The sequence below is a fragment of the Polypterus senegalus genome, chromosome 12, assembly GCF_016835505.1.
Source record: "Polypterus senegalus isolate Bchr_013 chromosome 12, ASM1683550v1, whole genome shotgun sequence".
NCBI classification, from domain to species: domain Eukaryota; kingdom Metazoa; phylum Chordata; class Cladistia; order Polypteriformes; family Polypteridae; genus Polypterus; species Polypterus senegalus.
In genome coordinates, this window is record NC_053165.1 from 154,140,802 (window position 1) to 154,157,951 (window position 17,150).

Genomic DNA, 17,150 nt, shown 5'->3' on the forward strand with positions numbered 1-17,150 from the left:
GCAACAGGTGATGAAGTTCAACCTTCCACTGCAGCTGCCGATTCACTTTTACACAGCAGTCAGTGTCTGTTCTCTGCTCATTCATAACAGTGTGGATCAGATCAGTGACTAAACAAAACACAAAAACTGGCTACTTCATCAGGTCTGCCTACCTTACAGGACCTGCATTATTCCCGAGTCACGCGAACAGGCTATGACAATTACTGACTCGTCACACCCAGGCCACAACCTTTTTGAACTTTTTCCATCAGCCAGGCATTAGATCGGTTTATTTTGGTGTATATTAATCTATAAGAACAGGTTTCTCCCCCACCCCACTGGCCATCAAGCTCACACATGGTTAGTTTAAATTTCCCAGGGTCTTGCAATACTGTTCACATATAAACACTTTGCTTGTATCCACTGTTTATTTCAACATTTGTTAGCACGGAGCTGCACTTTGTATGCATATTACCCACCCACATACTCCATCTTGTTTGTGTGTGTGATGAACTGTTGTGTATATATTGATTAAGTAAGTAACTGGAGAGTCACTAAAACTGGAGTGAAATTCCTTGTATGTGTGCATACTTGGCTAATAAATCCGATTCAGAAATCATATTCCAATGCGTACACAGCTTTAAGGATTGCCTTTAACCAAAAACCTGCTTTTAACGTAACTTTTAGAATACATTTTTGGGTTGCATTTCTTGCCTACTTAAAATACTACTGGAGTCTACAGAGGATGCTGAATGTATAGAATCTCAAAATTTAACTACATTTGGAACAAGACTCTGCAAGATGGAACAAGGATATACATCTTTAAACTATTGCAAGTGAACATGAATTACCAAGAGGCATACACAAGTGGCCAACAAAGGCTACCCTAACAGAACTGGTGCATGGCCTGGCAATACTGTTCTTTCTAGCCAACTGCCACTCAAATGCACCGGACAAAGCATCTTCAAACAAAAAACCAAAAAAACCTCTTCTGAACACGGAATAATGATTCTCAAACCAGTACTTGGAAAGTTTACTGCTTTAATGCTGCTTTAGAGACCAACTATACCATAACTTGCAAAATCAGTGAATGGCACTGAAACACTACAGCAGCATACTGCTCAAGTTATAACGAGACCATATAAATGACCAAGCAAAGCAAATACAGAGAGATTAGCGTTTTAGACCACATTAGCAAATTACAGTAATCCCTCCTCGATCGCGGGGGTTGCGTTCCAGAACCCCCCGCGATAGGTGAAAATCTGGCAAAGTAGAAACCATATGTTTGTTTGTATGGTTATTTTTATATATTTTAAGCTCTAATAAACTCTCCCACCCTGTTATTAGAACCCTCTAGACATGAAATAACACCCGTTAGTCAAAAGTTGAAACTGTGCTCCATGACAAGACAGATGACCGTTCTCTCACAATTAAAAGAATGCAAACATATCTTCTCTTCAAAGGAGTGCACGCGTCAGGAGGAGAGAGAGAGAGAGACACAAACAATCAAAAAAATCAATACGTGCTGTTGGGCTTTTAAGTATGCGCACTGTGATAAAGCAGCCGCAAACAAGGGAGCCATGTGAAGGTATTCTTTCAGCATTTTTTAGAGTAGCGTCCGTATCCTCTAGGCAAACAGCCTCTGTGCAAACAGCCCCTCTGCTCACACCACCTCCGTCAGGCGCAAAGAATGTCAGAGAGAGTGAGCGAGACCGAGAAAAGCAAACAATCAAGCACCGAGCAGGTAGCATATCGTATATATCACTGAGGAGTTTTATTTAATACGTGTAATACATGCTCTGATTGGGTAGCTTCTAAGCCATCCGCCAATTGCGTCCCTTGTATGAAATCAACTGGGCAAACAAACTGAAGCAGCATGTACCATAAACTAAAAGACCCATTGTCCGCAGAAATCCGCGAACCAGCGAAAAATCCGCGATATATATTAAGATATGCTTACTTTTAAAATCCGCAATGGAGTGTAGCCGCGATAGTCGAATCGCGATATAGCGAGGGATCACTGTACACATGATAGAACATCTGCTGAACTTAAAAACGTCAACTCCGAAAAGGTCTGGATAATGTAAAACAGGGATTAAATGGCCTCATCAAGATGCTATGCTAGTTTAAACAAACAGTCTTTACATTAGAAGCAAGACTTTCTGCATTTGTAAGTGAAGATCTTGTCATTATATACATCCTGCCACAAAGTTTTAGTTAGAGGAAAATGTACAACGTCTCCAGCTTAATTTATGTAAAAAATAAAAAATTACCACAAAAAAAAAAAAAAAAATTATTATCTGGCACCCTCAAAGTGTTTTTAACCAGCCATCAGGGAACTGTGCCTAACCAGAACTTCTTGAATTTATTCTAATGATCGCTACCTTTGCCACTACCACATTATGTCTTCATTTTAAAATTTCCGGTGTACATTATTCTGGAAGAATTCCAAGTTCCTTCTAGTGACTAGCAACCTTGATGTCTTGTTTGCAACTTTTATCCAGTTTCACTTTTATTTGGATGCAGAGCCAGTCTTGCTAGGAAAAGTACTTTGCAATAATGTGAAAATACAAGGTGGCCCACGCAAAAGTGGCCCCCGCCTCCATTGCGAAGATTCCAGTCTCGTCTGCTGCCAAGTGTCCACAAACCTGCTGAACGGGCACAGAGATGTACTGATGCACAAGGAGATCATTTTCAGCATCTTCTGTAAATGTGAGTACCGAATTTGATCATTTTTTCCTCTTCACCACGTAATGCAGTCTCAGTGGAGGCTGGCCACTTTTTCGTGGGCCACCCTGTACTTTGTCTTCATTGCCACTTTTAGGGACTAATCCGTTATTTATATAAAAAAACACCCCCCACCTTACCTGTACTTGCAGTCATCGAGAGGAACAACACTGGGAGGCGTCTCAAACCGAGCGTAATCAGGCTCATACCACAGTTGGTAAAAGTAGCTCTTGCCATCATCACCCACTTTAAAATCTTCATCTGTTCCTCCCTAAAATATAGTTTGATGTATTGATGTTAAATGTTAAGCATACTGCAACCAAACACTAATCATTTAAAAGGGTCAGAGTAGTCCCCCTCTATCCTGTAGCCACATACATAAACAGTAACAGGCATAGCATTGCTGACGTTTCAAAAGTATTCATATTTTGTACAGTGATTTGTAAGCAGAGAGCCATCCTATTGAGAAGACCACTATATAAAATGTAATTGAATAGGGTGAATTATAAATTATTCTATTTTCTAACTAATAGTGAAGAAGTTTCCCCTTGACGTGATAGTGATACAGAATACTGCACAATAAAAAACATCTGTTGGCTTGAAAAACCCCAAACCAGACAGCTGCAACAAGCCATTAGTACTAGGATATTATTCTATGAATTAGGCAGCCCAGAGCAACTTAAAACTAGTTTTAAGATCAAGACTTGCCTCCATGAACCAGTTCTTTGAAGGAGTTTTATGCACAACATTGACTTTTCCATAAACGTATGACAGCTGCATGTCTTCACAGTCATCCACTAGGAACAGCTCAAGGGGATCAGAGGACTCTCCTAACACAGTGTCAGTGCCCCGGCAAAACCAATGTGCATGAAACATCTTTCCATTGTCATCTTCCCACAAGGCTGTAATCCTGAAAACAATGTACATAAAGTCAGGTTTCTGCAATTTACTTTGGGGGTGGAGATTTCGGTCCTAGTGGTCACAAATCTCACTGTGAACAGCAATAATTTTTAACAGGACTCCATAAGAGAGGCAGTAACTAACCAAGTTTCACAGAGCAGACACTCCAAGCACCAATCACTTACTGATCAGCTATCAGGGGTGTCGAACTCCGGGCCAGGAGAGCTGCAGGTTTTCATTCCAACCCTTTTCCTAATCAGTGACCAGTTTTCACTGCTAATTAAAATTCTTTCCCTTCATAATAGCTCTGGTTTTAAGGATTCAGTGCTCTGAATCGATTCTTTTCTTCATTAAATGATAGCTAAACAGAAATGTGACGTGAAACGAGCCAACAGATGACCAGCTAAATGTGGGTGTCAAACTCCAACCAATTTCTTTCCAATCACTTTAACGAGAAGCCGATTGTTAATTAAACTTATTTGATTCCATGGCTTGTTACTGCTCTCATTCTGCCAGAGCAGACATTTACAAAACTGCTGATTTTCTGTTTTTTTTCTAAGAATACCGTCAAGATGTTTTGATGACCTGAGCAGATTGACCTTACTGAGACCTTCACCTTTCTTTATTTTCAGATATTGTGCGATGGGCACAGGCGAGCTGGTCATGCGGTGGCTCATTTTGTGTCTCATTGTTTGGCTGCTAAATAATGAAAAAGAAACAAAAGGGTCCCGAGTCAAGTTAATTAAAATTAAGGCAAAGGAAGTTAAATTAGCAGCAAAAAGTGGTCACGAATGAAGAAGATGGTTAGAATGAAAACCTGCAGCCACTGTGGCCCTTCAGGACTGGAGTTCGAAACCTGTGAGCTAAGAGACGACTTCTGGGGGTCTAGAATAAGAGGCACCAGTCGGCCATTCTTATATACAGTAGATCAGCAGCTCTACTGAGTTTTTTTTAAAGCACTTGGTATCTTTCAGTGGCTGTATCAGAAATCACATCTTTATGCCACTATGTGGCTTACAAACATAAGTAAAAATAATAAGCTAGATCAATTCACCACTGCTACAACACTTGCACAATGATAATCTAAGTACTTCTAAACACTTACTCCTTTACTAAGAGGTCAGTTTTTAAGAGGCAGTTCCTCAATGACGAGGTTGACACTATCTAGCCAGTACTTTTAAAATCTCCTATACAAGTTTTAATTTCTTTCAGGGCAGAAAAACATCACTTCATTAGCAAGATTCAGTTTCCATAAGAAGCTTCTGGCAAGTCTAAACTGAATTCAAAACCACTTCTGGTGTGTTTTTCAAGTGACAAGCTTAAGACAGTTAAAAATTGACTTCATTGCACTAAACCAAACTAGTAAACCATAAAACCTATAAAAAGGATATCAAAAACGACTACAGACCCCAACTTAAAGGCTGGGTCCTAATCTGCCTTCTAGCAAAGCTTTTGTTCATTGCCAAAACAAATTCTAGATTGCTTTTTAAGACTTGCTCTCTTGCATAAATATTAGCTCCACGTGACACACCTTTAAAAAAGATTCCCAAGGTTCAGTTTGGTTCATTTAACCAAAAGCAGAACATACCTGGCCAAATACAGAGGATTTGAGGGATCATCTGGGCTGACTGATACACAATCACCAACCTCAACAATTTCATCTTCAATGCAAGCTTTCATGTAGTAATCTTTCTTGCCTATAGTCTGAAGGGCAAAAGAGAATATTAAACTTGCATCAATTTAAGGTGGGTGAAAAATTGAAATTCAAAGAAATTTCCCCCAAAACAGACTACAAAACGCACACCCACCCCTACCTCCACGGGTTTACCAATCCATGTTATTTTGCTCTTGCTTTGTTTCTTCTTTTTGGCCTGCATTAGCATCTTTGAAGTGCTCTTGACTGGAAGAACATCCTCCTCTTCAATATTCTCATCCTCCTCCGCTTCTTTCACTGCCAGGTTTGGACACCTAAAGTCATATTAAGAAAAAATTGTAAATGTAGATTTCACCTCAACACTACCTTGGTGTAGCAACTCAATGCAAAAATGCCGCCAACACACACACCAGGACAATACTTTAGGCAGCACCGCCAACTATACAGCCTTACAAAAGTTAGCCAAGTTACACAAAATATCACTATGTGTGAACACCTAAAGTCAACTCTTCTCAGCTGCGAGGATACTGCCTTAAAGCTGTAAAGGGAATTGCCAAGATTAATTTTAACTTTCATTCTCTCTCTTCACTATACAATCAAAATTATAAAAAATATTTTCTGTTTTGAAAGTTTGACGAATTTCAAGAGGTTTATGTAAAGCTAAGAATCTGTCAGCCTTAGCTAATGAGCAAGTATACAGAGAAACCAAAGAGCTCCTAAGGCTGTGTATTGGTGATTGGTTAAGGTGTTTTCCAAAATATTTTTTAGATAATTTTTGATTTCTAAACCCCTTAAAACAAATATACATTGAACCAATTGATATGCAATCTTCCAAAATACACTATGGCCTGCAAACTCATCTATGCTGCTAGCAAAGGTGTAATGAGCTCACACCTAAACCATTTCAAGCTGTGAACACCTTGGTTTCATGAACAGATAAATGCAAATCTAACTGCAGTAAAAGTCGTTGCTATACTTAAACTACAACCCTTAAAACTATGTATTGCATATGCTTTATTTTTATTTTAAAGTGTAAGCCAAGTGATATTCATGTTAAAATTAAGCAAAAATAAAATTAAAGCCTACACTATCTTACAAGTATAAAATGTGCCTACTTTCCAGCATCACAGCAATTCTCGAACATGGCAAGTTCACCATGATATGTGCATTACAGATGGCGAATTTATTGAGATGAAGCAAAATGTCTTAATTGGGGGTTAAAACACACACACACACACACCCCTAGAGAAATTCAGTACTTTTAACAATGGTGCCGTTTATGGCCGTCACAAATACATCTCTTGTTAATGTCAAAATGTCACCTTGCAACAAACAAATCAATTTACAAATGGATGCATTTTGTGCTCATTTAATCCAGCCAGAGACAATATCATTCCTGATTATACAGTTCAGTGCAGTAATGTCTCCCACCCTGTAGGTCGTCGTCATCATTACAGACAATTTACTCACTCATTAAATAAACCTGCACATTGAAGACTTGAGCTTATCAAGCGTTCACCCAGAACTGCAGCGAGAACAGAGTGTGTACACCTTTAGGAACTAAATTTCTCTAGGGTAAATCCTATTGTTGCATCATAAAAATTAAAAAAAAGTATCCAGTCAGGAGGTTTGACTTTTTTTTCTCTCTTTATAACTACTAAAATATGACATGACATTTGGCTTGAGCTGTCCATGCACTGCATGTTCAATGGTAAAAAGAGATAAACCACGGCCACTTCCTCCATTTAAATTCTGCTTAAAGGAATACAGATGAAAGAAAACGAATAAAATTACCTTCTCTTTAAGCAGGCTTGCTTGCTTCGACCACTTCCTCCAAACTTGATCATATCCTTGCATGCATTGCACTTTCCACAGTCAGGAGCCTGGCAAACCTGTATTTTTTTTTTTTTGTCAAATAAAACATTACATTTATGTATATATAATCTTCATTGAACACCAACACACATTGGAATGTACACCAAAGAATCCTGCAGTGCTAGTGTCTATATTAGTAAGCAGAAGATCAAAAAGAAATGGATGGAAAAAGGAAATAAGCACTTCACACTTTTAGAAACATAATAAACCAAAGTTACCCTTCAGTAAAATTAAGAATGCTCAAGTTCATAATAAGCTGTTAACACTAATTTGTAGCCTTTGCCACAATCTTTCTGAAAGAATAGGGGAATAAAAGAAGAGTTTTCATTATGAACTTACACTGCCATAGCAAGTTGTCAAGGGACATCATTCTAACTAAAAACCACTGACAGTTTTATAGCAGGACATGAATGGAATAAGCGATGCAATCTAATAAGCAAGCACCCTGTTCTGGTAGTGAATCACTTGTATGAAATTAAATGGGCTTAAAGAAATGAACCTCCTACCAAGTGTTTCGCACAAGCTACGTACCTCACAAACCCCACATCGTCTGCGCTTAACAGTGTTCTCTTTGTCATTCTGGTCAATCTGGTCAGAGAAGAAGGTATCAAAGATCTGGTATACCAGCTTGGTGGTAGTGGCTTTGGTTGGACCCTTATCCTTTTCGATTTTGGTTGGGTGACGAATGGCCTGTCTTCTAGCAGCTCGCCTGGAAAACAAAATGGTTAAAAATGGAACACTGGATTTTAAAATCTGCATGTGCAAAATGGGCTTTTTTTTTCTTTTCTTTTTTCTAATTAAAATACAGCACCTACTTACCATGCTAAACTAGAAGTTCAATCCATTTTACAGTGACCACCACAATACAATTGTTTGCCACAGTATTTTACAAAAGTTTATTTATATGGTTTTTGAACACAGACAAGTCACTTGCTCAGGATCGAAAGAGAGCCAGTGGGGAGGAACATCCCAGGGACCATATTTTTCAAGACACTATGTCAATATCTGCTAGATTTAAAACCTCACTTTAGACTTCTCATTTCTGAAAAGTGTGAATAGCAACCAAAACATTACCTGTGATGCATCACAACCAACAGGTCCCCTTAGAAGGCGGCAATGGATTTTAGCCAGGATTCTTTCAGGTTTTGGATAAAAAAAAAAACTGAAAAGCTTCAGTCTTAACTTCATTTCAGTCTGCCAGTGTTTCTTCTCCAGAAAATGAGAACCTCTTGCTCTAAAGACTAGGACACTTCTACAGGTAGAAGAGTCCTCCCAATGAACACAAGTTAAACTACACAAAGCGTTGTTAAACCCAAGCATGGCCATCCCCTAAATCTACTGTGGAGAGGAAATCCCAAGCCCCATAAACTGTGGCGTCATGTGTGCTAAAGGGTGCAACCAAAGTCACAGCTCCTTAGGTCCGAACTCTATATTGGCCTCCACTTAAAGTTCTATTCTTTATCCACACTTTCACTCTGTGGGCAGAAGCCAGAAAAACAAGGAATGTCATGGACAATGGAACCTCTAAGAGGCTCTTTATCAGCAGGACAACTGAACCATGCAAAAGATAAAGAATGGATTTTTATATTCTATTTTTACTCATTCATTAATTTACTATTTTTACTAGTTTAAAGATTCTCGGTTGGCCTAGCTCTCTCATAGTAGGGGGATGATTTGTTTCAAACCAAGTTTTGTTAAACTTGGCTTGCTTATATGAAATATTTCATTTTAATAAATGCTTAAAGAATTACAGAAAAGGAGGTCACAATTTACCACATTTGACTTCCAACAGATTCAGATCTCAACTAAAAAAATAAAGTCTGTAGCCCGAACACCAAAGACGGCACAGATTCTTTCAGGGTTAACTACATCTAACTAGTAAAAAGTTTATGTATAAAAAAAAATAAAATTCCATACAATGTGCTGGTCACAGTCAATGAACATTCAAGGAGAGGAGGGTTATGGGGAATGATACACAAATAAGTAAACAAATCCACCTACCAGTATAGTAACATGCTGCATTAAGAAAATCAAACAAGTATTAAAATTAGGCAACAGCTCTCATCCATTTTACTATTCCATAATGTATGCAATGTAGTGATTGACTTAATCATAAGCCGACTAAATGGTGAAGTGACTAATGAAGACGGGATGAACATGGTACTACTGAAGTGTTCTCAACACAACCCCTGAATAACCCCACAGTTGGTACATGTAAATTAATTAATATGCAATTGGAGAGGTGCTAATAGAGACTATGTGAACACAGGCAGAGGATGGCAAGTGTTTGAAAAGAACCATGATCCCATTAACTCTCCAGTATCATCCACTTATAGGTGCGATAACATAGCAATCTAGACAAGCGATGCCAATAAAGCATAAAAGCCATAACGGACTATGGACAGAATGCTCACAACTTAACCGTTTATGCTCTTGGGATAGACTAAATGTACTTTCAGCATAAGCCTCCTTCAAAAACAGCTCTGCAAACTTGTAACCTATTAACGGTAAATCAAAGGCCGAGATCTAGGATTTGACTTGATCTTTAATAAGGAACGACGAACCCACAGCTACAGTAGTTCTGGTTTATAAAGCACAAAGCAAAAGGCAATCAATCCTACAAGTAAAACATTTCCATGTTGTAAATCTATTGTCTGCTAAACACTTAACTAGTTTCAAAACTTTACATATTAAATTCCAACGACTTACCGAGCCTGTTTTGCCAATAAAAATGACAACACTTCCTACTGTACCCTTTTCTACCAAAGATCATAATAGCTAACAAAAAAAAAAAACACCAAGTCACAGTTCAGCTGATCACCAGTCCTGGAAGTCGATAGTTTTATTCTTTTGAAATATTTAGCAGTTCTATTCCAGTTACATTAGGGCTGTCACTTTAACCAACAAAGGAGATTCAAATACTGTATGTAAACTCTTTTGCTACTCAGGCTAGAATTATACTTACGGTGGGAGCAAATGCGGCATGAAAGCACTCATAGCTCACATGTCTTTGCTTGAAAGATGTGTAGGAAGGATGCAGTTTGGGGGCAAAACGACAAGCAGGCCTCGTCAAAGTTTTTTGGTTCAATAGAGCTGCATTGACCCCATCTGCGGTCTAATAGCTGGTTGCCTGCTAGTCGTCATTTGATCTTGCATTGAACAAACAGCTGTCACACACAGCTTCTCAAGGTCTATTTTAAAATTGTGTTCTTCTTAGCTTTGCCACTTTTTTCTTAATTACTCACATTTTAAAAGTATCACTTTCTGCAAGTCCCTTTACAAATAAGCATCTAAATATTAAAAAGTTAGTGATCAATTAGGCTTCATGCCCATTGAACACCCCTCCGAGACAGATCATGCTTTGCTCTCCGATTTGCCAGGACAAGGCTCTGCCCCCCTATGACCCTAATTCACATTAAGGAGGTTCAATAATGGATAGACTACTAGGGACTTTCTAGATCTGACAAGAACAAAGAGGTGCCATCTTGTGTAACATGTTTGGACAATCATGAAAATTTTTACCACAGTGTATCTGAGCAGTACTCCACAAATTGCACAAAACTTTCAATTGAGGAAAAACAGCAAAGTAAATGGTCTATGTGTACTAGCAATAGGCATGCAAATGGGGCTAATTATAAAAACAGACTTACACATATTCAATACCATTTTAAAAAAAAGCAAAAATTCCAACCTCTGCTACTGGCAGACTGCTGTAAATTTGAACTTGGTTGAAATGAAGGAAAAAAGTGCACTCTCACAAAAATCACCACAACACTCATTGCACAAGTTTCTGTTTTGCAATATATCAGCGTATCATGGGGTCCATGACAATACTGACTCCTAGAAAGACAGGCCAACCTCTTCAAGAAGTTGGTACCAAAAAAAAGACTCCTCTTCGTCCACACCAATGACTGACTGTCTGAAAATTTATTAGTGTGCCACTTCCAGCTATGCCATTTTTCATTTATACAAATAAATGCTATGAAGGGAGATAACTTCACTAAATCTCAGTCTCCGTTTACTCCATGTGGTGAATGGGAGTCTTTACTAAACTATGCTGTACATTATTCACGTGAAAAAACAAATTCCCCTCAGGGATTAATACAGTGTTACTAAATTATACATTGATATCATAAAGCATTATCAACTAAGCAGTGACAGAATGGAAGCAAACACTGGGTTGATCTAAAGGTAAACCCATTTTCCCCCCCCAAAAGATTCATTGCTCAAAATTGTCAAAAAAAAAACCCCCCCACCCACTACCCCTGCCATAGTTATTGAGTACAATCATAAAGGAAGTCCACTTTTACTGACTCAACAGTAGTTTTCCCCACTCAAACTGATGGACAACAGATGATAAACACTATAAAGTAAAAAATAGTAGTACAGTAAATCAGGTTGTATGTGAAACTTAAATCCTAAAACTTAAAACTAATCACCAATGCATAATGCATCTATAGTCAGCTTTACCTTTTGCCAAGAGTTACACCAGCTAATTTGATCAGGTCTCTCATACAGGGGGTGACAATGATAGGTTGCTCATCCGAGTCTCCGGCCTCATCATAACTCTCTACTTGCTCCACCACAAACTGAGCATGACGCAGGAGAGTGTCTTCTGTAAATCTGTTGAAATTTAAACCAGCAGGGGGCACAGTTGTCTAAGAAAGGAAAAAAAAAAAAAAAAAGGAGTCAATGTTATCAGAGCAGTATCAGGAAGGGTTTAATTAATCAAAATATCAAATCATTTTTATAATATGCATGTTCTTGCTGCAATAAGTGAAGTACATGCTGGCTTGAACAAATATCTTCCACTAAAATTATTATGCATTATAGGAAAGAAAATAGAGTCCTTTAGTTGGGTACACAAAGGGAATCAAGATGCAGCAATAGCCTTTTTTGGCAAAATAGAAAATTAGCCAGTTTTAATTCTGCAGATTACACTGTTGCATCATCCTCAAAAAAAGCACTGGCCAGTTCATATTTCACATGCGCACACACACACAACTGGTAACATAATTAAAAGGTTGTGTTTTCACTCTCTTATCCATCCATTAACCAACCCGCTATAGCCTATCCCAGCCAGCACAAGGCAGGAACAAAATCCCGGTCAGGTCACACACATGGGACAATTTAGGATTGCCAATGCACCTAACCTGCATGTCTTTATCTACATACTAAATTGTCCCTTTTACTTAAATTGTGTCAGGAAATAAAGTGTCAATCAAGGACAAAAAGGACCTGTATGGAGTGAGACTGTGGTCAAAAATAACTTCATTTACAAGAAATATACAGGGTAGGCCATTTATATGGATACACCTTAATAAAATGGGAATGGTTGGTGATATTAACTTCCTGTTTGTGGCACATCAGTATATGTGAGGGGGGAAACTTTTCAAGATGGGTGGTGACAATGGTGGCCATTTTGAAGTCGGCCATTTTGTTTAGGATAGGAAGAGGGTCATGTGACACAAACTTATTGGGAATTTCACAAGAAAAACAATGGTGTGCTTGGTTTTAACGTAACTTTATTCTTTCATGAGTTATTTACAAGTTTCTCTTTGTTTACAGCCATTGACATGTCGCAGAGGTTAACATGTGAGGAGCGGATAGAAATTGTGTTGATGTCTGGGGAATGCAGTAACCGGGTCATTGCAGCAGATTTCAATGCAAGACACCCTACGAGACCACCCATCTCACATGCTACAGTTAGCAAACTGCTTGCTAAGTTTCGTGAAACTGGTTCAGTGTTGGATTTGCCAAAATGTGGACGCATGAAAACTGTCACTAATGAAGAAACATCAGTGGCTGTCCTAGCTTCATTCAGCAAAAGCCCACAGTGTAGCACTCGCCGCATGTCACTGGAGAGTGGCATTAGTCGAACATCCCTTCGGCAGAGATTAGCTACTCACAAATGGCACCCTTACAAACTCCAGCTACTGCAGCATCTCAACGAGGATGACCCAGATCGGCGCACTGAATTTGCAGAATGGGCAAAACAAAAATTGGAACAGGACCCTCAGTTTACGATTTTGTTCAGTGATGAGGCAAACATGTGAATGGTGAACAAACAAAACCACCGCTATTGGTCTGACACTAACCCACTTGGATAGACCCCTCCAAGACCATTGGAACAAAAAAAATTGATGGTATGGTGTGGTATATGGGGTACAAAGTTAGTGGGGCCATTCTTCATCAATGGAAACCTCAAGGCCACTGGATATGCGAAATTGCTACACGCGTTTCCCTCTTTATGCACTGAAGCTGGCACATTCCCGGAGTTTTTCCACCAAGATGGTGCACCATCACATTATGGGTGTCAGGTCCGAGCATTCCTAGATGAACAGTTTCCTGGAAAGTGGATTGGTCATCGTGGGCCAGTTGAATGGCCCCCAAGGTCTCCCGATCTGATCCCCTTAGACTTTTATCTTTGGGGTCATCTGAAGGCAATTGTCTATGCTGTGAAGATACGAGATGTGCAGCACCTGAACCTATGGATACTGGAAGCCTGTGCTAGCATTTCTCCTGCAGTGTTTCTATCAGTGTGTGAAGAGTGGGAGAAGAGGGTTGCATTGACAATCCAACACAATGGGCAGCACATTGAACACATTTTATAAGTGGTCAGAAACTTGTAAATAACTCATGAAAGAATAAAGTTACGTTAAAACCAAGCACACCATTGTTTTTCTTGTGAAATTCCCAATAAGTTTGATGTGTCACATGACCCTCTTCCTATTGAAAAAACAAAAGTTGGATCCAAAATGGCAGACTTCAAAATGGCCACCATGGTCACCACCCATCTTGAAAAGTTTCCCCCCTCACATACACTAATGTGCCACAAACAGGAAGTTAATATCACCAACCATTCCCATTTTATTAAGGTGTATCCATATAAATGGCCCACCCTGTACATTTCACACATGTGAATTATGCTTGTGCCTTTCAAAATTATGAGTACAATTCTCAAATGTGACTCAACTGCCACCTCTCGAAGGGTTGTGAGATGGGGCGGAGACAAAGCCCAAGAGGTGGGATTCAGAGCTCAAATAGGTGTGCACATACAAAGGTGGGATTAGGATTTGAGACCCACCTATGGAAGGTTGTGTTTGCATAATTAGATATTTCAGACTTCATACATTAACTGTTTAAGACTAATTTCCACATTTTGTATTAATGTTGGTGTGGCCAAGGACTGAAAAAAAAAAAGTGTTTCTATAGATATGGAGAAAATCCAACGTCTGTCTGCTTTTCACGAGAGAACTACTTAATGGATTTAGATCAGATTTTAATAATTTGCTCCAACATTGTGCAATAAGAGAAGTTGCAAATTCAGCCACAAAGTATCATTGTACGCTTGTGCGAATCCGAGAGAGAGATGCAGTAGATCGAGGGGTGGAGGTCGGGCCATCCTCACTCACGCTCCTGCCTCTGGACATACCTTGTGTGACTTCCTCTTTTCTTCAAATAAAGCATCGTTTAGCGAAATCATTTTCTTTCATCTGATCTCATATTAGAGCCATTTGGTCATATCAGCAACCTTCAAATAAGATGCAGTGGGGATGATTTAAATTATTTGTGGTATTCCTATTATACTGTGATAAAAAGCATAATTTAATAATAGGTGGCTTACTTAGCATTTTATGAACCGATCATTTCAGGAGGAAGATGTAGTGCTTTGGCAGATTGAGTAAATCTCCACGCAGTGGCAAACAGGATGGGAAGGCGAGAGAAACTCGGAGCTGTGCACATCTAATTATGCAAACACAGATAATCTTACATGGGTGGCTCTGAAATCCCAACACTGCCCTTGCATGTGCAGGACACTCTGCCTCACGTTTGAGAATTGTACTCAATTTTCAGAAGTGTAAAATTTGTTGGAAATTGAGAGTTCTTTTTAACAGTGATCTCGCTCCATAGACCAGCTCCACTTTAATATGAATCTTTAGCATTCATCCCGGTTATTAACATACCTCTATTTTGTTGAGTAGATCCTCATAAGTTGCATCCACATTCTTTTGCAGAAACTCCACAACTATTTTACTCATGTAAATTTTCTCCTGCATAAGAGCAAAGATCGGTGCATATTCCTCACTGGGGTCCATAAGGATATAGTCAGCAAAAGCTGTTAAAAATAATAATTGTTAACATTTATCCTCTAATTTACGCAAAACAGTCCAGTTTAAACCAAAAAACCCTGCTACCTTACCTGTTGTAAAGCCAATCAAGGCTTTTTCTCCACCATCAAAACCAGTGATCCACCATGCATTGATGGGGCCAAGCTTTTTGGCTGGAATACCACCTTTTATATATATTAAAAAAAAAAAAAAAAAGTTAAAATTATAAAACAAAAAGCAGCAAGTACAACACTGACAGAAGCAGCTGCAAGCATACATGACCACACAATGCAACACTCTGAACAGGTTTAACTTGGCCAGCAGTACAAGAGGGGTGAACACACTCCTGATCAAGAATCTGACAGAAGAGCTAGAGAATAACACAATCACATTACATTTCATCATATCCTATTTGATGCTTACATGCAAGCAGTTGTCCTTATTAAAATGTTCTAAAAATTAGAGTTGCAGGTACCTTGAATCAAGATTCAAGTCTAACTGGCAAGAATACTGATCTACCAAGTCATAAAATCCCAATTTAAAAAACACAAACCACCACACCCACCAAGCATACATTGCTATTCCATTTTTGTAGCATGGAAGATTTAAACTCAATGTTAGAACTACATTTTATCAGACAATGTAATGCTTAAAGGAGACATTACCATTTTTGATCAGGGATGCTATGGCGATTTCACAAATCACAAGTGGAACGGAACAGACAAACGCAGCTTAAAATCATCACAAGGATACGGTCACAAAGTAGTACTCTGTGTATGATCAAGTTATTGCAGGTTAGCTTTAAGGTCTAATGAGATCCGGTTTGCAATTACGTCACTCCACTGTCAACATTATAGCAATAGTACAGAATACCAGTAATGAAATTCAGAGTGTGGGTGTCTTTATGCCAAGACGGACAGTCACATTCTTCTGTGATTCAAGGTCACCTCTCATAACTCTACAATTTAGTCTTGTAATGGCATTATAAAAATGCACAAAAAAAAACCCACCAGACACTGTACCAGAAAGTTGATATTTTCCCTCAACATAATCCCAATGTATACTTCATTACATGCAGAATTATATCAACTATATGAACAGTGTGATAGGCTGCATAGAAGCACTTGCATTCAACATTTACATAACACTTTTCTTAAACTCCTGCCATAGGTCTGTAGAAATGTTAAGATTAAATTTTACCTAAGACATGATAAAACACTGCAGAAACAGAATAATTCATAGCAGCACAGCACCGAGAGCAGCTTCCAAATAAATAACTGACAGTTTTAATGCCATGAAGTGAAGTGCATAGAGATCATGTGAAGAAAAAGTTTCAATATGAAAATTCTCACCATCCAAGCATGGGTTATCATCATAGATTGGCTTCACAACACAGCTGAAATACAGCTCGACGTTTTTCTCAATGAGCCCAGAATCAAAGGGACAGAGATGGCCCTTCTTATCATAGACACTGAACAAGGTTGATAAAAAGAAAAAGGAAAAAAAAAGTTAGTTACTAAAGAAAGGAAACAAAAAACAAAACAAAAAAAACAAGGGACTGGTTTCCCTAATCTGTTGACCACATCTGCACAAACCCTACAAAAGCGGTCACAACAAGATATTCATCCAAGGGTCTCCAATCCCTTAAATTTTTTACTGCATGAACTTGCAAACAAAGTTACCTAAAGTTTGTTATTTTGTGCTGTGGCAGGTCATCGTAACTCTCAAAGCCAGCTTCATTAGCATCAAAAATAGAAAGACGCTCATCCGTCAGCATTTCAGGTTCATCAAGCTATGAATTAAAAGAATGCAGTAAATCTTATGCTATTTTAAAAACAATAAATGCATGGCAAATCAATCTAATATTGTGAAAACAGTAAGGAGAAACGGGACTATCCCGTTAT

The 17,150-nt window shown here is 38.7% G+C and overlaps 1 protein-coding gene across 2 annotated transcripts in view; it reads right to left on the reverse strand.

Moving 5' to 3' along the window:
- The window catches only part of dnmt1 (DNA (cytosine-5-)-methyltransferase 1), a 55,942-nt gene that overhangs the window by 18,898 nt on the left and 19,894 nt on the right, over positions 1-17,150 (reverse strand). The window contains exons 10-21 of one of the 2 annotated variants that reach the window (XM_039770364.1): positions 16,929-17,038; positions 16,599-16,717; positions 15,339-15,431; positions 15,103-15,254; positions 11,606-11,793; positions 9,137-9,151; positions 7,667-7,844; positions 7,055-7,152; positions 5,421-5,574; positions 5,195-5,310; positions 3,415-3,616; positions 2,847-2,977 (exon numbers count right to left, since the gene is read on the reverse strand). In XM_039770364.1, the coding sequence (XP_039626298.1) occupies positions 2,847-2,977; positions 3,415-3,616; positions 5,195-5,310; positions 5,421-5,574; positions 7,055-7,152; positions 7,667-7,844; positions 9,137-9,151; positions 11,606-11,793; positions 15,103-15,254; positions 15,339-15,431; positions 16,599-16,717; positions 16,929-17,038 (1,556 nt within the window). The remainder of the gene's footprint in view (positions 1-2,846; positions 2,978-3,414; positions 3,617-5,194; positions 5,311-5,420; positions 5,575-7,054; positions 7,153-7,666; positions 7,845-9,136; positions 9,152-11,605; positions 11,794-15,102; positions 15,255-15,338; positions 15,432-16,598; positions 16,718-16,928; positions 17,039-17,150) is intronic. The other variant, XM_039770365.1, reaches the window with a different exon arrangement.